This window comes from Hyperoodon ampullatus, assembly GCF_949752795.1.
Source record: "Hyperoodon ampullatus genome assembly, chromosome: 10".
NCBI lineage: Eukaryota > Metazoa > Chordata > Mammalia > Artiodactyla > Ziphiidae > Hyperoodon > Hyperoodon ampullatus.
In genome coordinates, this window is record NC_136923.1 from 41,678,114 (window position 1) to 41,703,752 (window position 25,639).

Sequence of the window (25,639 nt, forward strand, 5' to 3'; positions counted from 1 at the left end):
AGCTCTGTCCCCTCAAACCCCCAAGGAAGTTCTATGTCTCTTCACCACCCCCCCACTCAGAGCAGGGTTGTGTCCCCTCGGACAACCTCGGCAGGTCTATGTCCCTTTATGTGCCCTCAGAGCATGGTCGTGTCTCCTTCTTCCCCCAAAGAAGGTCCATTTTCCCTCACAAACTGTCTGAACAAGGCTCTCATCAGACCGCTGGACTGGGTCATGTCCCTTGCATCTTCCAGGGAACTCAGTCCCCTTTCTCCTCATTCTGTTCTCTGTCCTACCACTGCCCCAGGTTGAGTGGTAACGGGAGTGGACTGTCAAAGCCTGCTCACTCTCCGCTGACATATGGGCCCCACTTAGTCTTTCGTTCTCCACAGGCTTGCATGTTGTGGGTTGTTAGAGGCCTCTCTTCTATGACCCATGACCCTCTAGGTCCTGCTCTGAGCTGAAGCTTCCTCTTGAAGCCTGGCCTATGTTCTAGGGGCCCCCAGCGGGGTACATTCCTTCCATGGGTCTTCAGAGGTCCCTCTTTCAGCCTGGGGTTGGGGGAGACAGGCCAGAAAAGGCCGGGCCTATCTTCATGCCCAAGACAGGTGGGAGCTGGAGCTCGTCTTACTGGCCTGACTTGGAGTATGGAGCAGCACCATGAGGTGTCCAGACACCGTGGCCAAGGAGGCTGATGAGTCAGGGTCTTCTGGTCTCCTCCTCCCTGCCTGCCTGCCGCCCGGCTCGGCTGGTGTTTACGTGTTCCCTGTGGCTTGGCTGGGCTGTGAGGCCTTGAAGGGAGAAATGACCACCTGGCTCCAGCCCCTGTTCAAGGCAAACAGGGTCCTGACTGCCTGCCAGGCCCTCTGAGGGCTCCCACTTCCTCTGCCAACACCTGGATGGCCCAGGTGGGGCTCAGGGTCTCTCTGAGTGGGGGGGCTGGCCCTGGCCCAGGAGCTCCAGGTCTAAGGGAGGAGACCTTGTCCTGGACTAGGAGCTTAGACTGATGTAAGAGGTCCAGTCCTATCCTGGACATCCAGTCAAGGGGGAAAATGGTGCCCAGTCTAAAGGGGGAGGGCTGGGTGCAAAAATCCTGAGGAAGGAGGGCCAGCCCTTGGGGAGGAGGTATCCAAGTGGATATGGGGGAACCTTGCCCTGCTTGGGATCACCAAACCTGAGGGGGGTACCCAGCATGTCTTGGGGGCATTTAGTTCAAAGGGAAAGCACAGCCCTGTCTTGGGGGTTCATCTAAAGGGAAGGTGGTAACAAGTCTGAGGGGTGAGTATAACCTTGTCCTGGGGGGTGCCCGGTCTGTGTGAGGGGTGAGCATAGCGCTGTTCTGGGGGGTGCACAGTCTGAAGGATGAACACAGCTCTGTCCTGGGGGTATCCAGTCTGAGGAGTAAACACAGCCCTGTCATGGGGTGGAAGAGGTCCTCAGTCTGTGGGAAGAGGCTAAACCATGTTCTAGAGGAAATCCAGTTTGAGAGGAGAGGTCTCCACTCTGTCCTGGGGGGCACCCAGTCTGAAAGGAAGACATAGCTCTGTCCTAGAGGTGGCCAGTATGAGTGTTTCAGGGTGAGTAGGTCTGTGGACTCTACTTCAGAAGCCTCCTGAGGAGGAGTCTGGGCTGGAAGATGGGGCACTGAGGCCCAGCCAGCTGGGGGCCTCAGTGACTCTGCCTGTGGGGTGGGTGGGATGAGTTGCCCTGAAGGCCCAGTGATCTGGAGGTCCCATGGCTTAAGCCCTGGAGAGGGATATCAGACTCCCCTGTGGTCCGGTGGGGGGAATGGGGGGTCTGTCCTGCTTAGGTCTCCTTCCCCCAGCCAGTACCTCATCCAGGACGCTTCCAGAACAGTACTTCCCACCCCTATCCCCATCCCCCCACCTGGCCACCAGCCCCTGCAAGGCTACCTCTCCCCTGACCTCTGTGTAACCTTCTCGGGCCTCTACATTGGAGCATGTTGCTCACACCTTGTTGCTCTCCCTCTAGAACTTTCAGTGACTCTCGGCATTCACAGGAACCCTTGATGCTCAGCCTGGTGGCTCAATGGGCTTCAGGTCCTGCCCTGTGCCTCTCTCACACCATTCCAAGCAGGTGGTTCCACAGAGAGCTCCATGGGTGCACCAGGCCTTTGGATAGCTGTTTGCCTTGCCCACCATCTAGAAGGGCAGGTGGGCAGGACCTGAGACCTCTGAGTATGCCTACAGCACTCACCAACTGAGTTTGTGGTCCTGGCCTCATGACCCCTCTCCTAGCCCTCCGTGTGGGATGGGGAGCTGGAAGGGAGTTGGAGACAGGGAGCACTCCCCAGATGCTGAGTCCATGGAGAAGAACAAGAGTTGGAGCTGGAGATGAGAGGAAAGAAGGGCCAGGCAGGGTACCAGCTTGTGCATAGACCCAGAGGCAGGGCCATCTTCAGGCCTGAGCAAGAACATGGAGTGGAGAGGCAGTTGGCTCAGTTCTCAGAGTGTCAGGCCGAGGAGGGCCTGTGCCATTCTAGAGTCCAAGACTGTGGTGGGCAGGGGCTGAGGGGGCAAGTAATGTGGTGGGTGGGTATCGGGTGGGGATGCTAGTGACCACCTTGGATCCACAGTGGTGGATGTGCTGTGCCTTGCAGACACCCACCCCGGCCAGCCTCTGGCCTCAGGTCCCTGGCTGCCCCCCAGTTCCTTAGCCAGAGCAGAGACCCCAGCCCACCTCTCACCTGATGGCCTTGGCACTGCCTCTGCACCCTCTGTCTGGTTGCTAGAGGTGTGTCAGGTCCAGGGTAGGGGCTGGGGGTCACGTTTGGAGGGCTCCCTGAGGGCCCCAGCCTCCAAAGGGCATAGCGTGGCCACTAGACAGGCAGGAAGGGGCCTGTAGCAGGGCCCAAGGCTTGGGGGTGTGGCCAGGGGCCCAAGGGATCTGTCAGCCCTGGGTGACAGTGACTGGGGGCCAGCAGGAGGAGAGATGGCCTGGAGAAGCCTGGGCCAAAGGCAGCTTGGGTGCCCATGGAGCCTGTGTACAAGTGCAGGGAGCAGCCGAGGTGACAACTGGAGACAGGGAAAGGCTGGGGCCCTCCTCCTGCATGGGTCCACTGGGGTGCTGATGACCCAGCAAACTTGAGCTTCTCTAGGCTTAGACAGGGGCCTCTCTCAGGCCCTTTCTGCCGGGCTGGGTCCCGACCCCCCAGGGACTGGCCCATGGTTCCTAGACCCCCTCCTGAGGTAAGACCAAGAAAACACCCCCATGGCTCCCAGCTCCTCCCCTCCTGGAATAGGTGCCCAGTTCAGACCACAGGAAGCCACACGCTGCTTCCTTTTCCTTCTTTTTTTTTTTTTTTTTTTTCCTGTTTTGTCCTCCCAGCCCCAGTCCTGAGTGGGCAACTGTCCAACAACCTGTCTCTTGGTCCGCTTGTCCACCCTTATGTCCACAGGTCCAACCCTCAGGTCCCCAATCACATGACTGTCTCCCATTCCTCCTGCAATAGGACAGGTGGCCTGTCCGGTGCAGATGCCTCCTCATCCAGCCCCGAGCAGGAGCCGTTGAGGAACCCATCGTCCTTAGGAGCGGCCACGGCAGGTGGTGTGGTCTGAAGTGCTGGGGACCCTGGCTTGGTGTGGCCGGGCAGCTGGGGGTGGCCATTGGCTGTGGCAGCAGGCAGCAGGCGGGGGCTGAGGGGCAGGCCAAGTCCCGTGCGGGGCCCTACATTGGTCACACTTGTGTGAGACACCATTGGACCGTAGCTGTAGCTGCTGCTCCCGCTGCGTGCCTTGCGCTTGAAGTCCAGTGCCAATGTCCAGCGGCTCCAGGATTTCTTGATCTCAGCCTGTACCTGGGATGGCAGGAGGAGGGTGGGTGGTCAGGTGTGCCCCTAACCCCTCTGCCACATGTCCCCAACCCCAGCGGTGCCCCCATCCCTGCCCCTGCAACACTCAGCACTGAATGTAAAGAGGCGCAGGCTATTACTGGAAAATTTCAAGGCCAAGAAGAATCCTGTCATTCTCAGAACATGGCGCCTGACTGCAGGCAATTGACACACCCAGAATCTAGAAAGCTCAAATGACCCTGAGGGTGGATGAGTGTTCAATCCGGATGACAGACGATTCAACCATGGGGCTGGGAAGATACTTGGCTTTGCCCACAAATCCTAGTGCATTCTCAGCCTGAATCATCTGGAAAGACTTCTCTCTGCCTTCAGAACGTCCTCAGGGATGTTCTTGGAGGAACAGAGTAAGAACCAGGCAGAAGAATGAAGGGACAAGACTCGGGAACCCCTGGCACTTCTTTTTCATTTTTTAATAAAATTTTTTTTTTTTAATTTTTGGCTGCGCCTTGCGGCTTGTGGGATCTTAGTTCCCCGACCAGGGATCGAACCCGGGACCCCTGCAGTGGAAGCATGGAGTCCTAACCACCGGACCACCAGGGAATTCCACCCACCCTCCCCTGGCACTTCTGCGTCCTTCCTGCCTTGCCCCAGCGTGGCCCACCGCTTACCTCGCCGTTGCAGAAACAGTATATGATGGCGACAAAAAATCCCTGTGGAGAGAGGGTACTGGGTCAGGGCCCAGAGCTGCATCTGGAGAGGGTGGAAACAGCCTCCCCAACCCCACCCGCCCCTCACCCTCAGACAGGGCTGCGCACCTGGAAGGAGTTGAAGAGCATCTCGTAGTGCATCTGGACTTGCCAGAGCGTCCCTGAGACCTCGGTGTATGGCGTGGCCATGAAGACGATGTAGTGGACGCCAAAGAGCGGCATGAGCACCAGTGTGGATTTGAGCAGCTTCCTGGGCCAGCGGGGCATGGGGGTCAGGGTGGAGCCACTTCCCCCTCAACAGGCGCTGTGTACCCCGACCTGCCAACCCCAGGCTCCAGAAGCCACTAAAAGGCCCGAGGCTCCGGCAGCCAGTGGGGGAGCCCCGTTCACCTGAGCCAATGACACTTTGTCTTCTCAGCAAAGTGTTAACAGGGCCCCTTGATTCTGAGGTGTCCCAGAGTGGGCCATAAGTTATGTCGCCCTGTCCCAGGGCCCTTTGCACCTGCTGGTCCCTCTGCAGGCACTCACCCACTCCCCAGTGGCCTTACCTTGGTATCCCAAAGTCCCTCCTCAGGTTTCAGTCAAGCTTCCGCCTTCTCAAGGCCACCCACTGCCCACCTGTCTCTCAGACTCCCTGCGACCAGCTCTCTGAGGAGAAGTCTGGGTTCGTCCTGCCCAGACCCCAACTCTAGTGCAAGGCCTAGCACCAAGAGGCCCAGCCTGGCTTTGGGGTGTCCCCAGAAGCCAGGCAAGATCCCATCACTGCTGGCAGGGCCAGCCAGGGAGTCAGGAGCTGAGTCCTTCCTTGAGACAGGCTCATTCTTGGAGCCTCTGTCTGCTTTTGTACATGGTGCTAGGGTTGGATGACCCCTGAACCCTGAGGAGCCTGGGCACGGTAGGTGTGGCTCACCGGTACTGCTGCCGCGTGTCACACCGGCCAGCGTTTGTCTCCCGCAGCTTGGTGGCGAGGACCCGGACAATGTTGATGAAGAGGATGAAGTTGAGCTGTGGAAGTGAGGGAGGGCTGCGTCTCGAGGCCGCACCCTAGCAGAGAGGGGCAAGGACTCTGGGACCCATGACCCTGCTCAGGCTCTGCTCTGCCACTGTGTCTCCAGGTGGCTCCTTAGGCCCTTGTTTTCCCCATGTGGACTCGGGTGGGGATCAGCTGCTTCTTGGGCCTTGTGGCTCCAACCCTGGGGTCCAGGGAAGCCTCTATAGGTCCCTATCAGGGGCTGGTCACTGGGACCCATGGTCCATACCCCGACCCAGCTCTGTGGCCACCCCTGCTTACCACAATGGAGGCCAGGATGGGCACCTGGATGATCCACTTCTTGTTCCCGGAGCTCAAGTCCCAGCACCTGGGGGAGGTTGAGGCATCAGCCCCCACCCCCTGCCGTTCCCAACCTGAGCCTTCCCACAGGGAGGCTCCAGAGCTGGTCTGCTCTGACATTAGCTAGCTGTCCCCCAACTCCCACCAAGAGCACAGGACAGGGGAGTGTCATATATGGCCAGGCCTGAGGCCATCCTCCGAGGTCCCTTTTGAAGTAGCCTCCACTGACCCTGAGCGGGTACCCAGCTTGAAGCTGAACTGAAAACTCCTGAAACTGGGCCACTCAGGGCCAGGGTACAGGAGGTGCCCCTCATATGCTCTACAGAGAAAGAGGGTAGCAGGGGTGTTTCTGGCCTGTGTCAGAGCCTCCTGCCCACTTCACCATCTGGACCTACCCGGTGTTTGCCAGGGTGGCTCTCACACTGACCCACACAGCCACGAAGATGGCGGGCAGACCTGTGGGCACAGAGGGAGACAGTGTGTGAGGGACTGTCCATGATGTCTCCCTCCTCAGCCCACCTTGCCAGTCCCATTCCCCTCATCCCTGGCGACCCCCAGCTTAGCCCACCATTGTCCCTGACCCCCCTCACCCTGGGCACATGGGCTAATTGGTGACAGAGCCCTACTCTTGCATGTGCTGCCCTGCTGTCCGCACAGCCTCCCCTCAGGGCTCCAGCCCTCAGGACCCTGTTCAGCCCTCTGCCCTCATCTTGGTTCTGCATCTTGTACCACACATGCACTCCCGCTGGGCACTTGGTGAATAAGGTATCACTAATTTATCCACACCCAGTCCATTCTGCCCTCCCCTCCCCTAAAGGGTGCTGCTCTGGGCTAGGGGTTCCCTGTGAGGGAGGGAGCTTATCATCACGGGTTTTCTATTCCAGCACTGCCACCCTTTAAAAAGTCCTAGCCCCATGGATGAGGCTGGATAGGGTGTGCTATTGTTCCAGGATGGGTAAAGGGCTACAGGGAAATCTCAGTGTGCCCAGGCCCAAGCCAACTCAGACGGTACATGGTACCTCTGAGTGAGTTTTGCCTCTAGGAAGGAGCCCAAATCCCCACCCTCTGCCCCCACACACTTCATTCTAGGCCCAGGGTACCCTAGGGAAGGGCAGGGCATGACCTGGGTTTATGTGAGGAAAAGAGCTGTGACATTCCTGTGCCACAAAGTTCTCTGTGTTCCCCTATCTGTGTGCTTCCCGCCCACACTGATACACTCTAGCCCCAGAGCCCACATCAGCCTGCAACTCTGGGGCTTGCCATGGATGAGGTCAAGGTCAGAGTGTCCACCAAAGGGCAGGGAGGCTATGGCTGTTGATGTGAGGGCCTCTAGGTGCTGAGCGCAGGGAGGGCTCCAGCCACCCAGCCTACCCCTCTGCAGTCTGGCCAGTTGCCCCGGAGCCTGGCCAAGCTCTGGAGCTGCCAACAATAATGGACAATTATTGGTAACTCGATCCCGCAGCCCGTGGAGGGAGGAGTGCAGAACCCTAGCAACCCATTCTGCAGAGGAGCTGCTGAAGCCTAGATGATGCTAGAGCCAGGGCCTGCAGTTCTAGGCCATGGATCCTGTGGGCAGGGTGGCAGAAGCATGGGCAGCTCCATGCAGCGTGGGGACTGGTGGAGAAGTGGGGCTCAGGGTGGAGGGAGGGTTCCAGATCCCAACTCCAGCCCCAGCAGTGGTGACACAGTGGTGAGAATAGCTACCTTCCAACTCCAGCCCCAGGCTGACCTCTGACCCAAGATCCACTCTGATCCTGAGTGGAATCTTGACCTGAGAGTGCCCCCCCTCCCTCTCCTGGGCTGAGCCTCAACCCTGGGTGAACCTGCCTCCAGGTGATGAGCCCCAACTCCAGGCTGAGACAACCCCAAGTGAACCCTAACCCTTGGCCAAGCCCCGCTCCCTGAGCTTGGGGTCGGCGGGGGGCAGTCAGTCACAGAAGGCTCACCACCTGCTGCCCCACATCCGGCACAGGATACGCTGTATGGGTGCCTTCCCCCCAGTGGCACTCTCTGACCCTGCCGCCCGTGGTCCCACCCCGCTTGCACCTCACTGCCTGCGTGCCTGCATACCCCAGCCGAAGATCGTGAAGCCCCAGAGGTACTTCTTCTCTGAGAAGAAGGCCATGAAGATGAGACTGTGCAGGTACAGCCCCTCCACCAGAATCCAGTAGTAGTTGGTAGCCAGGAAGTAAAGGAAGAAGGTCACAGTCACCCGGCAGCCCACCTAGGAGACCAGCTGGTGTTAGCCAGAAAGCAGGGCCTGCATCTGGGGAGGGCTGGGCTGGGCTGAGGGATGGGCAGTGGGAGGGTGCTGGTAAGATATGACAGGTGCTTGTCAAGCTGGTGAGGAAGGGACAGGCTCTACCAAGGGCAGGGGCTGAGGGGTGTGTGTGGAGGCGATGTTGCCCAGGCAGGAGGGCACTGACGACGGGGTTGGGGGATCAAGGTGAAGAGGTGGGGTGACTGGAGGTCCGGGGCCGAGGCAGGAGTGTTGATGAAAGTGCGGGGAGGGGGAACACTCACAAAGCTCTGGGCAACAGGGCCTGGAAGCAGGGCTGAGAGGTGCAATGGACGCAGAGAGGTGGGTGTGAGTGGCCTGAAGCGCGTGGCTGCAGGAGACAGGCAGGCGCGAGGGCAGAGGCGCCGCAGGATGGGTGGGGCTCCCGCGAAGCCATTGGTGGCTAGGGGCCGCGGGCGGGCGCGGGCCGCCGGAGGGGGCACTCACGTAGCCGGCGGCGGCGGCGGCGGGCAGCGGCGGTGCCTGGGCGATGGCGCGCAGCTCCTCCTCCGTGAGGCGCTCAGCCTCATCAAGCGTGGCGCCGGAGTAGAGCACCGCGTCCTTGACGAAGATGCTCACGGCGCGAAGCATGAAGGACAGGAACAGGTGCATGTGGATGTAGTTGCGTGTGCAGTGCAGCCTCCTGCGGAGCGCGCGGCAACACCGTGGGTGGGGGCACGGGGACGCGCGGCGGGAGGGCACGAAGCGGGGCTTGGTGTACAGGGGTACAGTGAGGGGAAGAGAGACATCATGCCTCCGCCCGGTCCAATCACGCCCCCCGCCCCCCACCTCGGCCCCTCCCCGACCACGTCCCCTCCCCACCCCAGACCCCCGCCCCACTCCTCGCCCCGCCCACCTAAAGTAGGCCAGGATGAGGACAGCCACGGTGAGAGAGGCCAGCGAGACGGAGTAGCCCACAGTGTAGATCATGCCCAGGCGGTCAAACACCTCCTGTGCAGGTGGGGAGTTACTGTCAGAGCCCCGGGACTGGGGTGAGCACCAGGTTAAGGGTCAGAGGCCACTTTAAGGTTGCTGGAGGAGTCAGGACTAGGTTCAGGGGTCAACAGTGGAGTGGGGTGGCCTTACACGGGTCAGGTTAGGGAGGGGGAAGCCTCGCACCCGTTCACGAGTCTCATTGGTCAGGAACTTGACGCACTCGCTGTAGTTGGCCCATGTCCGGTTGTGCCCTGGCACCAGCTCCCAGCTGCCATTACGGTCACAGCGACGGTAGGCATGGCCTGCAGGTCCGTAGGAGGGTCAGGGCAGGCAGAGAGGTCTGGAACCACTGAAGCCCTGAGATCCCTGTGGTCCCCACCCTACTCCAGCCTGCCTTACCTTTATGATTGAAGTCATAAATGTAGTCAGGACAGGGCATGGCCACCACCTCACCTGGTGCCCCCAGCGGCCAGCACAGGATGTGGTCCCACTCTGGCAGGCAGGGGCGCCCTGTGACCACAGAGATAGACAGAAAAGGTGGGGGACATCAGTCAGATCCATGGTTAGTGACCCAGAGAAATAAACACACCTGTGGTCTCTGACTCCCTCAGGGATAGGTGTGCCCCAAGACTGGAGAACTCAGGCCTGGAGCATTCTGGAGAGAATGTATTGAGCCCTTACTCCCTACTGTGCCCTGCACCCACCTGCCCTCATAGAATTCTCTACAGACCCTCTATGCAGGTGCTGGTAATGGTCCTATTTTCTAGATTGGCTGGCGCAGGCCAAGAGAGGCGAGTGATTTACCAAGGTCATACAGCCCAGGGCCCTGCCGTCCTCTGGTGCTCAGCCCCTAGCCAGGCCTCTCTTTTTTCTCTCTGTTCTTGGTCCCACGTTCCAGGTGTCCCTAAAGAAGAGCAAGTTCCCAGACTAACTGTCCCTCAGCTGAGAATATTTCCTATGTGCTCCTTGCCCAGGGACCATGGACTAGAGGAAGAAGGTCTAGTTTCCAGTGCCAGCTGGACTCCTGAAGAGCTGCCCACCTCATGCAGGTGTCTACCCTCTTTGCACTTCAGTTTCTTCATTGGGAAATTGGGATTGATATGCACTTCCACCACTATCCAAGACCCGCCCTGAGCACCTGCTATGAGACTCTGGTGACCACTCGTGGGGTACATATAATCCCCCAAATGTAAGTGCTAACTGTGGGATTCAAGGCAGGGTGACATATCCCACTTTGGGGCTCCAGCCTCACAGCAGAAATGCTAAGTGACCTTGGAGAGTCTCCAGGCTCTGAATCTTCCACTTTGCACTCCCAGCTCCCTTCTTTCCCCCTGCAGGGCTCCAACCACAGGACTCTCCAGCCACCCTGGAAGGTTGCCTTGATGGCTAGACCCACCCCAGCTTGGTGAAAGGCTCTCTGTCCTGGGCACCATATTCCCAGCCCTGCCTGGCCAGGCCCACAATTCCCTCTGATCCCTGGGGAGCCACAGGGTGACCACAGCCTCCCAGATGTGGCCCATCTGGAATCTGCTGCCCACCCAGCCGGTTCAAACTGGCCCTGTGGCTGCAGCCTGGGCTCTGCGTTTGTCTCTCCTTACCTCCCTGAGGGACAATGCAGCCCGCACCTCCCTCCCTCTCTTCTCTTCTGCCCTCCTTGTCCCACTGTCTGGCCCCACCCCTTCACAGCTGCCCTTCTGTCCTGCTCTGTCTCTGTGGCCAACCCCACTATGTGTCTTGATGCACCTTCCTCTGACACCCTGAGTCCCAGTCCCAGTATGTGCCTCCTGGTCCCCTCTCTGTCTCTTCCTGCCTCTCTTTGTCTCTGGGTCTCTCCCAGCCTCTCCCTGCCCCTGTCTCCCGGGTTCTCTGTCATCTCTCTCCATGGGAGGGGCCACAGCCCTGGGTCCACCCCTGAGGTGTGCGGTCAAGTTCTCTGCCCACATCTCCTGGGGGCCCTAGTCCATCCAGCTTGCCTGCCCCCTCCACACTCTGCCCCCTCGGCTGAGTCTCCTCCTAGCACCTCCCCTTCTACAAGAGCCGAGGAGCATGAGCTCACATGAAGGCTGTAGAGCAGTGGGGCAAGTGGGTCCGAGTCGGTCTCAGATGGATGCATGGAAGCACAGACGTACCTCGGTGCCTGCTGCCAGTGGACACCTCCTTGTCCTCCTCAGACTCAGGGTAGAGCTTCCCAGATGGCTTCTCTTTCTTGGGCTTCCCTGATGTGGATGCAGATGCCCATCCTTTGCCTGATTCCATTATGTCAGCTGGAGAAATTAGGGCAGTTATGGCTGTTGACAGCACTACAGCAGAAGACCCAGGTTACCCTCCTGCCTCAGACTCCCCCTTTGTACAATGGGGGTTGTCCCCTGCCTTAGCTGACACCTAGGCTGATGACAGGTAGGAACGTGCTTTACAAACTGTAAAGTGCTTGCCAGGTGCAGAAGTAATCAGTCGGCATGGAGATGGTAAACGGGGTTCAAATGGTAACAAACACAATTCAGGTGTGGGATCAACTAGTGAGTGGGTTGAGCGGTAAATCTGGGCAGAAATGTCTGACCCAGGAGTCATAGCCAAAGCCCACGCAGGAGACGAAGGCCCCACCAGGGGGCGCATGGCAAAAGTAGACAGTAGTGGTGATGTCAACAGAGGTGAAACAGTGAAAATGAAGCCCGGCCAGAGCGCTGTGTAGGTCGAGAAGCTGGTGGTGTGGAAGACAAGAGCAAGAGTGTGCAGTTGTCAAGGGAAGACAAATGAGCCCACCTACCCCATCCCCTGCCCTAGAATACCCGAGTAAGGGGTTCGCAGCTTCCACAAGGGACCCTGGAGACTCTCCATCTGAGATGGGGCCTGGCCTTTCCCTCCACTGGAGAGATGCCTGAGGTCTCTCTTCCTTGCTGAAAGTCTTCCTCATTATCTAACCTTCAGCTACAGCCCAAGCCAAGGCCCCCTGGCCCTCCCATGTCGGGGTTTGTGGCAACAATGAGAAGCTTAGTGCAGACACCCTGGGCTGGGATAGAATGGCTGTGCCCATTTTCCTGCCTGCACCCTGGGGCATCAGTAGGGTGGGGGTAGCAGGATGAGGTAGAGTGGGAAGGGAAGGCCTCCATCGTGAACAAAGAGAGGGCAGAGGGAGGTGCCTCCATGCTTCCACAACCAGAAAGACGGCTGGGTTCAGGACCGCCCAGACCCTGATGTGACTGGGGCAGGGGACCAGGGAGCCACTGGTGGGGCCAGGGTGGGCAGGGCTGTGACTGCAGAGACCATGTGAGTCCCTGTGAATGGCAGCAAAGTCTGGGGGCTCCAGGGTATGTCACTGTGTGCTTGCGTCCTGGGTGTGCGTCAGCATCCTCTCCCAGCAGTCTGAGGGCCAGCTCAGGGGAGGAAGCTGTTCTTGCCTGCCAGTCAGGTGGGGTCTGGGCCTCTTCCAGGTTGAGGAGATTAATCAGACAGAAGTCAGAGGCCTGGATGGTTGCTAATGAAGCTCCATTTCTGCTTCCAGGAAATGGACTCAAGGAAGAGACCAGCTTGAGACTGGGGCAGGAGCTGTGAGGTCAGGTGAGTGCCCCTCCCAGCTTCACCATGGCAGGGGTCCCATGGAGATGCTGTGTTGGTAGAAGGAAGCCTTCCTACCCCATCAAGAACCCTTTACTGGACAGTGGCTGTGACTGACATAGAAACCCATCTGTATCCCTCTATTCTCCTCCCCTTCCAGCCCCATTCTCCTGACCCTGGACACCTCTGCCTTGCCCTTTGCCCAGGGGGCCTTTTTCAAAGACCTATTATTCCTTCTGCACCTGCACTGGATAGCTCCCCCTCCTGCAGGAAGCTGTCCCAGCCCAGTCCAGCGGGGTCTGGAGCCCTAGTCAGTGCTCCTGATCGTGGCGTGGCCTCACTAGATCTAAGCCAGTTTGAGGTAATTCAGACAGTAGTTGCCTCCATAACCTCCTATCCCCACCCTGGGAGGGGAGGCTCAGTGCATCTCTGAGCCTGTTGACTTTAATCTCACCTGACTCACCCCATTTTTGGTCCTCACTTTGGCCTGGCCCACTTTATCTGGACCTACCCTCCCTTGGTGCCACTTGGTTCTGTGTCCTGGACTCCCGCCTTCCTCTGGCCCCTCTGTCTCCTGACTTTGCCCCCAGACCCTCCTCCTTTGGCCCCGCCCCCACCTGGCCTCTGCAGGACTTCTTTGAGCCGCTTCTCACATTGGGCCTGGGCACGGTGCAGCAAGAAGATCTGCTCCTCTTTGGTCATGACGTCATCTGCATCCACCTACCAAGCCGAAGGTCAGATTGCAGGCAGGACTTCCCAGCAGAGCGGCAGACTGCTATCCCAACCTCCTTGAGGGATTCCCCCCCCTTTCCAAAGAATGCGGGAAATCTGCCTTACGTAGCTCCACTGTACAGACAGGAAGCCTCGGCTTCAAGGGGAAGGGCCTGCCCCACCATAGGGAAAAAAGGGGGAGGGGTGCTGTCCCCTGCTTGCCCAATAGTAACCCCATAGGCTGCAGCCACTGATATTCTCTGTCCAGTCTGTTCCCCAGGGGTACGTGGGAAAGGGATGGAATGTCCCAGGGTGGATCCTCACAGGATCCTGGCTGTCTACTGGGGACCTGGGTGGAGAGGGGGTGGATAAGGGGTGGTGAACTCTGGGGAAACAAACGGGGCCTGGATTCCTTCAAGTCCTAGTGCCCTCGGGACCTTGGGAGTCACCAATTTCCATCCTGGCCCTCTCCCCAGTCAGTGCTTTCCCGGTGAATGGAGAGTGCCTCAGCTCCTCCCACCCTTGAGGTCCCAAGAGGGAGAGGATGGAGAAATTGCTGGCAAGTGGTCTGGGTTGGGCGGGGCACTCCTGTGCAGGCTGTGGGTGGGAGTCACCCACATCCATTGCTTATCTGGAAGTTTCCCTATATCCAAGTAGACCCTGTGTTCTGATGATGTGGACAGGCCTTTGCTCCTGCTGTTCCCTCTGCCTGGAATGTCCTTCCTTTCTTTCCTTCCAGCACGTACACCCTGGGTATTGGCTGCCACCCATGAGGATTCACTGGCATCATTTTAAGAAAGGGAGCAGGAACATCACGGAGGTGGGACTCACCCTGAGCCTCTGTTTCCCTGACTTAGGGTTGGAAGGAAGTCAGAGGGTAAAGGCAGCATCCTGCCCTGGGAAAAACGCAGTGTGCCCAAGCCCAGCCACTCCCATGAGTGGGACCCACAAGAGGTTAATGCATCCCCTCAGACCCCACCTTCACCCCCAAGTCAGGGCCATGTCCCCGCAGACCCCCAGGACAGAGCCTGGTTCCCTTAGACCTTCAACAGGCAGAGCTGCATCCCCTCAGACATCCCCTGTCAGGGCCGGGTCCCTTCAGTCTGAGCGGAGCTTTGGAGGGTGGGAGAGCCCAGAGGAGGCAGGGGAGGGAGGTGGAGGTGGGGGGAAGGGGCGGGCCCCAGCATGCGGGGGCGGGCGGCCGGCCCGGGAGGGTCAGGGAGACCGCTGCAGGGAGAAGTTAATTGACCGAGTCTCTCGGTGGCAGCAGCAAGGGCTTCTAGGGCCAAGGAGTCTCCATTTGGCTCAGCTGGGCTTGGGTTCTGCTGGTTTCACTTAGCAGAGGCGCGTGCGCGTCTTTGCGTGTGCGCGTGTGAGTGGCGGCACAGCCTTGAGTGGCCGCGCACAACGCTGTCTGGCTGGTGTGTGCACTCGCGTGTGCCCCTGTCTCTGTATATTCTCACGTGGGGATCGTCCAGCATGCACATTTGGAACGTGAGCCTGAGGTGTCTGTGAACATGCACGTGTACCTATGTTTCTGGGCAAAGGTCCACGTGTGTGTGTGTCTGCGAGTGTGTGATACGGTTGCTCATTAGCCTGCATGTCTGTGGGTGTCCGTGCTTTCGCGGATCACTGGAGTCTGAGTTGGACCCTGAGATCTCAGCTGGACCCAATGCCCAGGAAGGGCTGGAGAGATTCCCACGTGCTTGCTGCTGGCCCCTACAGCTCCTCTAACTTCCCCCACCCGCAGCTAAGGCTGAGCAGGCTGGGGCAGAAGTAGCCCTGGGGAGATGGGACTTGAGGGAGGACAACTCGGGCTTTCCCTAATCCAGGGGGCTCCAAGACTAACCTGAAGTTCTCTTTGTGCCTCTGGCATTGGGGATCCAAGGGCTGAGGGGTCTGATCCCTGGGTAGCTGCCCTGCCCATCCCACCCCCACTACAGCACCCTTTCACCTCCATTTCCATTATTGCAACTAGCACCTGTCAGTAACCACCACCACCATCACCACCACCACCAACACCACCAACACAACCACGCCACCCACCACCAATACCACCGATACCACCAGCAGCGGCAGCAGCACCATTACCCCCATGAGCACTAACTACTATTACAATCGGTATACCCACCATCATCACCATCACAACTGGTAGAACATCATTACCATCACCACCACCAGTGCTGTTTCCACCAGCGCAATTACCACCATGACCATCACCACCACCTCCAGTATTACCACCAGCATTGCCATCACCGTCCCCACCAGCACCATTACCACCAAAGGCAACATCAGCACCATCACTGCCACCAGCCCCATAACCACTGTCAGTACCACCTTTCCTATCATCTTATCCTTACTCCCTCAGCATGCCCCCTTCCCCACCACCCCTTCTTCTGCCCACCTTCATCTCTTTCAAGATGAACAGATAATCACCAGATTTTTTCCAGCTGAGGAAAAGCTCCTGAGTGGCTGACAGGCTTCCACCAGTCCCCAAAGTCTGGCACACCAGCCCTCCCGATAGACAGACTAGCCCACTGGTGTGACCCACTGAGGGTTATGGCTGATGGCCTAGACTAAAGGCAGGCAGCCATGGGTTGAAAACTGCCCATTTGGCAGACTGACAGACAGGTGTGCAGCTGGGTGACGACCAGGAACTGACCCACACACCCTCTCACAGGCCCAAGGCATCTGCTCAGCCGCCACCTACTGCTACTGCTGCACTCTATGGCCAAGAGGAGGCACATCCTCTTTTCTGGAGTCTCATTTTCTGGTGGGTCTGGGAATGCCCAGGAGAGGGGAAGGTATGTGCTTCAGGCACCAGATAGCCCCCAGATTCCTTCACCCACAGGGATGGTGGCACCATCTCTGGCTTCCCTGGACTGTACGACCCATTTCTCTGTTACCCAATCATGGCAGAACTGCCATTGCAGCAAGAAGAATTCAAGCCAAGGAGTCAAGAAAGCACTTTCCCAAGGAGTGGAGGGCGGCTCTACACCAAGAGCATCCCCACTTGCTTCAGAGTACAGCTCCCCTGCCTGGAATTCATCCATCACCTCTCCCTCCAGCTGCACCCTCTCCTCATCTAAGGAGATTCTGCCACCAGCACCGGTACTTGAATCCTGTCTCCACCACTGACTGGCTTTGTATCTTTGGCAAAGCTGTTTAACCCTTGTGCCTCAGTCTCCCACGTGTAAAATCAGGATAATAATAGGGCTGTTGTGAGGGTTAAATGAGGTCCTGTATGAAAAGCTTGGGCAGGGGTGGGGCCCACAAAAAGCTGGTTGCTATTATTACCACTGGATCAGCAGCAGCACCAAGTCATGGCTCCCCGCCTCTGGCTACGGGCCACCGTGCTGCCGGGCACCATGGGTGCCCCCAGACTCAGGACCCAGAGAAGCAGGGGGAGACTGTCTGAGTAGATGACTGAGACCAGGGGGCCACAGTGAGGAGCAGGTGGGTGGTGGGACTCCAAGGAGGATTGGGAGCAGGGAGTACAGGAGGGCCTGCAGGTGAGGTGTGCCTGGCAAGCTTTTGGGGTGAAAGGACACCCCAATAACTCCCTGCATTTCTGGATCCACCCTGGACTCACACTAAGATTCAGGGTCACTGCCAGACCCCCATACTTGGGCTTAAGGGGCAGGAGGGCCCCTCCTCTGCCTCTGCCTCTGCCCTGAGTGAGGTCTTTTCTAATGGAGTGATGCAGAAAATGCTGATAGCTCTGATTCTCCTCCTGGCCTGGCCGCTCCAACCGCTGCGCCCTCCCCGACCAGCCCCTTTCCCCCTGCAGAGTTCAGTTCTTCCTGGCCTAGCTCCTGGTAAGGAGGACTCAGACTTGTATCATTTTAGATCCAGAGAGTCTGTGCATCTCGGGTCTCACGGATGAGGACTGAGGGACCTGGAGCTGGGTCATGGCCAAGGGTCAGTTAGTCCATACCCACCACTAATAGGGTCACCTAGCCCTGGTGCCAGGTGTCCCAAACCCCTGTTCCTCCCACACCCCTCCTACGGTCTTGGGTTAGAGCTGACTTCCCCTGACCTAACCATTGTAGGGCTTGGCTGTAGCACTCTCCCCATGTTCAACCCTCCAACATGGAACCTTCCTGTGTGCACACATGTGCATGATCTGCAGTTTGTGAATATGCAGGGAGAGAAGTGGCCTGGGAGCCAGGGCTGGTATTTGTGGGGCCACAGGCAGGGTGCAGATGGGGGCTGGGAGCCAGTATGTTATCTACAAACATAGAAGCTGCTGTCTCAGGGAGAAAGTAATGTGTGGTCAAGAAGCCCGGATGTGCTTCTCATTTCCTGAGTTCAGAAGCTCAAAGGAAGAGAAAAGCCATCTGCTCAGTACCCCTCCCGCCAGGGGGCAAGCAGCTCCTTCTAACTCAGCTCCCAGGGAGACCCCACTGAGAATGGTGTTGGAGCTGCAGATGGCAGTGATGGTGGCAGTGGGGGTGGAGGTGAAGACAGTGAGTGGGGCAACGTCAAGGCTAGTGATGGTGATGGAGGTGTGATGGTGACGGTGGTGGTGGAGAGTCAGTTTCGTGCCACTGACCAAATGAGGGCCACTCCTCTCAGTTCCTCTCCTAACTGCCAAATTCCACACACTTGCTGTCTGTGATCCCAGACATGCCTACATTCTCCTCCTCCAGGCAAAACAAAGCAGGAAATAGAAGGGATCCTTCTTCAGCTGCTGACACCTCTGTCTCTGGGAAAGAGGCTCCTTCTACTGCTTGGTGTCAGTCTCAGGATGCCCTCTTGGGTCATCTCATCCATCGCTCTGACTGGGGTCGGCCTGCTCCCCCAGAGGAAGACAGCTGCTGGCTTCTTGCTCACCTCTAGAGAAAGCAGATCTACCAACATTCATCCCTGGATGTGACCAGTGTCTCCCACCCCATGAGAGCCCCTCTACAGGTTGGCACCAGCCATCGCCCCTGGAGCTTTAACCACATCTCCTTCAACATCCCCATCTTACAAATGAGGCCACTGAGGCGAGAGTACAGTCAGAAAGAAGAGGGCCAGGGATGGAGCTAAGGTCTGCTTGATACTGAAGCAACAACCCCAGAGGAAGGGAAAGAAAGGAGGAAATACCCCGCCACATGGATCCTCTAGTGCCATCCTCAATACCAGTTTTCCACAGAGTTCTTCTGGATTTTATCTTTCACTGTGTCAAGCAAGAGCCTCTTTGCAGAGCACCTAAGGCAGCTTCCACAAAGGTAATTCAGGAATGGAGGTAGACTTAGAGGTGATCAGATGGTGATGGCAGCTTGTGCTCAGCTCTAACTGGGCAGAGGATAGTTGCACCCTTGTATTAGGAGGAAGGAGAGTTTGTACCTTCAGAAAAGCCAGAAGGAGAAAACCTTGGCTAACAGGAGACCCCCTCATGACCTCCTGGCCTTCCTGCCCCTCTTCTCCAGGTTCCACTACTGGGACCTGTGCTGGCACCCCTCGATGTCTCCCATGCCAGCTGGCTAGGGACTGCTCCCTGCCCTTGCTGCCTTCTGTCTGGCTGGCTGGCCTGGGCAGGCTGGGACGGGTTCCCTGCTGGGGACGCTCCTGCCCCACCACGCCACGGCTGACAAGTGCTGACTTTTTCTCCCCTTCGCCTGGCCTTCCTGAACAGGCTGCCTGTGTTCGGGGCTGGGAGGGGCTGGGGGGAGGCACTGTGACGCCTCTCATCCTGGCCAGCGTGGAGGCCTTCAGGGCAGGCAGTGGGATGGAGACTGGGATGGCAGAGTTGGCTGCTAGGACCCTGTGGATCTTCATAAGTGGCCTCTACCTGGGCTTGGGGACCAAGGCCCAGATGGATGGTATGACCTAACCTAACCATAACCTGATCAGCAGAACAGAATCCTACCAGGTCTCACCTCTGCACAAGGCAGCTCCCAACCTGGTCAGCAGAACAGAATCCTACCAGGTCTCACCTCTGCACAAGGTAGGTCCCAGAGTTGGGGTTCTGAAAGGTTTGGAGGTTTCTGATGTCTTTGAGAATCTGAGCAAAACTTTGCACCCTCTCCCAGTCACACTATATTTTGCAGACAATTTCAGGCATCTGCAAACCCCCCACTCCACCCTTTCTTTTTCCTGGGGGCTCTCCGAAAGAGCTGCCTTCCTGATGTGGTGGCCGGACCAGGGAGTGTCCCCAGAAGGCCCACAACAGGAATCTGGGGGAGGCCACTTGATGCCTCATTAAAACATTCCAAAGAAAACCCAAGTTCCCGGGAGGGCTCGGCCCCCCTCCTCCTGCTCTGTCCACAGGCAGCTCCCAGAGCTGGGGTGGAGGGTGGAGGTGTTTAAGGGCAGGTGATATAAAAAGCTTCAACGAATCAATACGAAAAAGACAAATAACGCATAGAAAGATGGGTAATGGCTCTGAGCAAGCTCTTAAAAGATGGACAATAAGCCAATGTAAAAGTCCAAAAGCTCACTGGTAATTGGCATATTAAAATGGCAAGAGACACCATGGCAAAGGTGAGGAAAAGAATCTTCAGGCTACCCTGTGAGACAGAGGGTGTGGGGAAGAGACCTCCTCCGTCATTCCTAGTGTTGAGTATAACCCCACACAGGCTTTTTAGAGGGCAGTTTGGCCATATCTATTAAAATAAAAAATATGCATGTTCTCAGACCCAGCAATGACAGAATCTAGAAATATCCTACAGGGAAGTGGTCACACAAGGACATGAGAAGGCACTTCAAGGAGTTTCCCTGCCACCATCTGGAATCTCTCTCTCTCTCATACACACACACACACTCATACAAACACACATGAAACTATCTAAATGTACATTCCTAGGGACTGCCTAATGAATCTCAGGTTTTGGAACACTATGCAGCATTTAAAAAGATAGATTTATATTTACTGACATGAAGATCTCCAAGACACACCTTTAAGTAGAAAAATGCATATGGCAGAGCCCTATCTACAAACTGCTATCATTTACTAAAAAACAAATAGAGGGGCTTCCCTGGTGGCACAGTGGTTAGGAATCTGCCTGCCAGTGCAGGGGACATGGGTTCGAGCCCTGGTCCGGGAAGATCCCACATGCCGCGGAGCAACTAAGCCCGTGCGCCACAACTACTGAGCCTGCGCTCTAGAGCCTGTGAGCCAAAACTACTGAAGCCTGTGCACAGCAACGAACCCAATGCAGCCAAAGATAATAAATAAATTAAATAAATAAATTTATAAAAACAAACAGCAAATGACAGAATAAAACTATCTACTTTATATGCACACAAAAAGGTACCTGTTTGGAAATATACGGAAAAAGATCTGGGAGGACATCCCCCACCCACACTGTTTAAAATTGTTTTCTCTAGAATAAGGAATGGGTTTGGGAGTAATCAAGGATAACTTCTGTTTAATCCGTATTACTTGACTCTTTTATAAGAAAGAACATATTCAAGTATTAGTTATGAAATTAAAATAAGAAAATAAAAGTAAAATAACCAAAGGATTCTACTTTAAAAAAAATAAAGAAAGAGAGAAAAGGAAGAAAAAGAAAACCTGAGTGGGACATAGTGATCTGCCAGCATGAGCCCTCACCCTGCTTTGGAGGTAGAAGCTCAGTGCAGGAGTCTGAAGACTTGGGTTCAAATCCCACCTCTGCCACAGACTCACTGTGTGACCCTCAGGGCCCTTTCCCATAAAATGGGTGGATGAACAGATGGAATGAGAAAATATTTGTGACCATTTCTAGGTCAGAATCTGGGGACGGCCACTGTTCAATACGTGTTTGTTCCTTCCTGTCTTTAAAAGTGAGCCCCTTGGCTGAGCTGCCCTTGGAGCCTGCTGAGAATGGTTCCCTGGGTACAAGATGGACCAGCTGAGTCTGGCCACAGCCAGTGTCCTCCCAGGGGGACACTTTTTGGTCCTCCAACCATGAGGTCCCTCATGGAGGAAGATGTGAGCCTGGTCCTGGGGCCAGCTGGGCAGGCAGCATATAGATTTGGTGACAGGGTCCATCAGCTGAGGGTGGAAGCAGTATCCCCTAGGTTTAGGAGAGGGAGCTGGCAGACTCTCAGTTTCTTGCTGGCTCCAGCCGAGGCCAGGGGGCCTACAGGGTGTTGGGTGACCCTCAGGCCATATCCTCTATCCCCGGAGCCACGGAAGGTTCATTGCACTCACGGCCTGAGTGTGCAGCCACAGATGTCCCAACAAGGTCCCAGGGCAGACCCAGCCCTGGCATCCCTCCTCCTTTCCTACCCTCAGCCTTGGGCCAGGGCTAAGCTGGGCAAATTCTCTGCATGTGCCTCAGCTTCCCTGGAAATCAGTGTGGGTCCCTCATAGAGGCACAGGGCTTGGCACTGGTTGACATGCAACAAATAATGGTCATATCGGTTGTGTGAAGGTCAGTTAAAGGGGACAATAACAGAACCTTTCTCAGAGGGTTGTTGGAAAGATTAAACTAGCTAATATTGTAAAGTGTTTAGAACAGTTTCTGGCAAGCAGACAGCACTACAGAAGCATTTATTAAATAAAAACAAGAAAACAATAGACCTGGATGCACATGTGACCACAAACACACACACACATGCATAACCATGCTTCTACAAGTCATGTGCAGACCACAGCCTCAGACACACGTGAGCTCACACAAGGTCTCAGACACTCGCACCTACGCAGACCCAGAGAATACCATGCTGAGTCCCACAGAGCCCTGCTCGGACACACAGATACACTCACAGGTCACCCACGCCCATCACCCTGTCTATTCCTCTACAGTCACTTGCACACATGTGTGCACACAGACCACACTGGCTGGCTCTGCACAGTGGCTATGCTCACACACCCTGGAAGGGGCCCTGGGAAAGGTGAGCCTGGCCCGAGGGGAGGCTGGGGAAATGGCTCTGGGCCCTGGCATTCACCAGTGTTTGGAGCGTCCCTGCACAGGGTGCTGATCGTCTCTGAACCTCAGTTTCCTTATCAACAAATCCTTGTATGGGGCGATGTCTCTGGCTTTGGGGTGCCATGCTGTGTGGGCATGGACAACAGTGAATGGGGTGTACTGAGGCCAGCAGAGGAGAGGAGAGCCTCAGATCAAGGGATTCTTAGGCAAATGTTTCTTTCTTGGTGTCTTTTTACAGATAGGGAAACTGAGGCGTGGAGAAGGATAGCCCAAGGTTACACAGGCATTGGCAGAGCTGGAGGAATCCAAGAGCTCCTGCCTTCCCGCCTGGGGCTCTGCCTGGATAGGGAGCTGGTCAGGGGAAGGCTGCCTGCCTGTGTCTCTAGATGGCAAATAGCCGCACCTGGGAGGTGAGGGGGAGGCAGCGGGGGCCTTGAAGTCAGACACAGGCAGACAGTCTCCTCAGCAATGGCTGATCCCCCAGGACAGGGCTGCTGTGGGATCTGACTGACTCCCCAGGAAACGGCCCCCAGACCCTGGCCCAGTCTGAGGAGGGTACTCGGCTCTTTGTCTCCAGCTCTCGGCCTCCGCCAGTCTCTCCCTATTTTTCTCTGCTATTCTTGGTCTATCTACTCCTCCTGCTCTGGGGAGCTCTCACCCCATCTTCTTTGTCTCTGTCTCTCTCTTCTCTCTCTCTAACCTTAACTGTCGCTTCTTCTCTCTCTGGTCTCCTCTTGGCCTCTGCTCTCAGGAGGGTACGATTGTGGGTCTCCTCACTCACCGGAGCATGTTTCTCCTGTGGGAGCGTTCTGTGAGGTCAGTCTCCTTCAGGGGAGCTCCATCCCTCCTCCATGCCACACCATACCCGCCTCCCTGGGCAGACATCTTCCAGTCTGGGTGAAGCTGGGCATGAGTGCACGCATGTGTGTGTGCATGCGAAGGTGAGAGCTTGAGGGGTCCTTAAATCCTACCCCCTGACCTCAGACCCACAGCCCTGTGTCCCAGATTGCAAACAAAACATGCAAAAAACAGAGGACCCCAGAGCAAAGTCTGTGTGACCCTACATCAGGGCCAAAGCCTAATCTTCTGCTAGATCACACTGTCATCTTCCAGGGAGACACAGAGCAGTGATGCTCAGAGAAGCAGAAGATAGGAGAACCCTAACCACAGATTTCCAGACCTGGGACCCCAACCCAGTCTTCAGAAATAGGGAAATCTTAGGCATCTGGAACCCAGAGTTCAGACACCCCAGAGACAGCAGGCACTGAGGATCCCGGGCCAGAGGGGACGCCCACCCAAAGTTCAGGTTACTGGGGGAACTCAAGCCTCTGAGCCCTGGACACCTTCCCCCCACCCCCAGCCCCCGCCCAGGGACCCCAGAGCAAGCCCGAAGCCTGTCCTGGACTGCGAGCGGGGGACTTACCAGCACGTATGCGGAGCTGAGCACTGGGCAGCACAGCAAGAGCGCCAGGCCGGGCGCGATCCGGGCGGCCCCCATCGCCACCGCCTAGGGCCCCGTCCCTCGGGGCAGCCGCCGCCGCCGGCCCTGGTGGTGGTGGTGGGGTACAGAGCTGCGTCAGGCCGGGCTGCCCCGCCCACGCCAGGGCCTAGGGGACCCCGGAGGCCCGGCGGCCCGAGGCCCCGGGGCCCGGCGCGGGGCCCATGCGCTGAGGGCTAGGGAGCGAGCGCAAAGGAGAGGGAGGGAGGAAGGGAGGCAGCCGGGGGCCGGGCGGGCGGCGGGCGGGCGCCGAGAGCTGCGGAGCTGCCCGTCTGCCTCGGAGAGGAGAAATCACATCCATATGGCCGGGCCCCCCGCCCCCGGCCCGCCCCCCGCCCCCCTCTCCCCCCGCACCGCCTTTTCTTTTCTTTTCTTTTTTTTTTTCTTTTGGGGAACTGGGAGCTGTGGCTTTGCCCCACGCCCAGTGGGGGAGGGGTCGGGGGAGGGGTTGGGGTCGCGGTCTGCAGGGGGCGAACGGGCTGTTATTTTTAGCTCCGCGGCTAGCGCAAGTAGGGGGGCGGGGTGGGGGGACGCGTTTTGCGCAGCTCCGGGCGTGCAGCTTGGGTACTCGATCCCAACTTTGCAAAGACACTGAGCCCTTCGGCGATCGGGCCGCCAGCTCCTTGCCCCTCGGCCCCCTCTGATCCTCATCCCGTCCGCAGCCGCCTCCGGCACTCCCTCCCCATCCTCGGCCGGAGCCCCGCCTGCGCCCGCGCCGCTAGAGCGCGCCTGCGGCCGGGACGCCCGGTCTCTCTGCCTGTCTGTCAGTCCGTCTCTAGCTCCCCCGGCCTTGGCCTCCGTTCTTCCAGCAGCCCCGAGCTCCGTTTCGGTCACTCCCTCGCTCCCTCCCTCCCCTCCCCCTTTTCTCTCTACGAAAACATTTGCAAGTTTCCAAAAAAGCCACGGAGCCGAGCGGCGCGGGGCTGGCGGCTCCACGGGGCTCCGAAGAGGCGCCGCTGACTGACACCGAGACAAACCAGCCCGCCCGCCCCGGTCAGGCCCGGAGTCACCCTACCCAACTCCAGCCCGCTCCCCTCGCCGCTGGCCCCCAACCCCGACTTACTCCGAGCGCGCCGCCGCGGCCGCCGCCTAGCCATGGGTGTCGGGGATCCCCCGACAGCCTCCCCAGGACAGCGCCCCGTCCGCGGCCCCGGGGAGACTTCATGGAGCTCTTGGGATTCCCCCCTTGCCGGCCTGGCCTCCAGCGCCCCCCGCCCGGCCGCCTCTCGGAGCCGCCGCCCGCCGCGCGCGTCCCTCGCCTCGGCGTCTGCCGCTCCCCCTCGCCCCCCCCCCGCGGCCCGGGCGCCTCTTCCCTCCCCCACGCCCTCCCTGGGCCTCTCCCGCCCCCGCCCCCCCTCCGTCTTCTCCGACGCGGGTGTGTGGAGCGGCAGAGCGGAGCCCGCCGCCCCCTGCCCCGGGACATTTCTCTAGAGGCCGCGGCCCGGGGTCGCACAGCAGCGGGATGTGAGTGTGGAGGGGACGGGGCCCGGGGAGCTCTGACATCGGGGCCCGGGAACGTGGCCCGAGCCGCTCCCGCCGCTTCATTTTCCTCTCCGGGAAGGCACAGACGTTATTTTTTCTGATCGTCCGGCCCCGGCCGGTGAATAGGGGCCCTCAGCCGCGAAGCAGGCCCTCTTCACTTGGAGGTACCCCGCGCGCCCCCGGCCGCAGCGCTGTCTGTCCGCCCGCGGGACTCCCGCTCAGGCTGGACCGGGATCCCCGGAGAGGCTGCTCTGCCGCCAGCCCCAGAGCCTGGCTCCGCCACCGCCCTCCTGTCCGCCCCGACCTCGCCTGGACCCCCAGCCTCAGGAATCTCCCGAGTGGGTCGGTCTGCTGTGCCCCAGACCCGCCCCCGTCCCTGCCCGCGTCTCTGGGCTCACGTCCCTCTCTCTCCCTCCCCAGTCTCTCCCGGGTCCGGGTCTCTCCGAGTCCCTACCCATCCAGACGCCGGCCCGGCCTCTCTAGCTCCGCCCCTGACTCCACCCCGGGCG

General features: G+C 58.1%; 1 protein-coding gene across 1 annotated transcript; it reads right to left on the reverse strand.

Annotated features, from left to right (window-relative positions):
- Positions 1 to 2,962: 2,962 nt before the first annotated feature.
- PTH1R (parathyroid hormone 1 receptor) lies at positions 2,963 to 24,763 on the reverse strand. The gene is made up of 15 exons (XM_079713374.1): positions 24,712 to 24,763; positions 23,574 to 23,696; positions 13,211 to 13,313; positions 11,171 to 11,305; positions 9,441 to 9,551; positions 9,225 to 9,343; positions 8,962 to 9,056; positions 8,553 to 8,748; positions 7,898 to 8,051; positions 6,223 to 6,283; positions 5,789 to 5,855; positions 5,408 to 5,502; positions 4,606 to 4,747; positions 4,459 to 4,500; positions 2,963 to 3,796 (listed from the first exon to the last, which is right to left on the reverse strand). Exons 2-15 carry the CDS (start codon positions 23,646 to 23,648, stop codon positions 3,419 to 3,421), a joined length of 1,773 nt encoding a protein of 590 aa, XP_079569500.1. The 5' UTR covers positions 23,649 to 23,696; positions 24,712 to 24,763; the 3' UTR covers positions 2,963 to 3,418.
- Between the last annotated feature and the right edge of the window lie 876 nt (positions 24,764 to 25,639).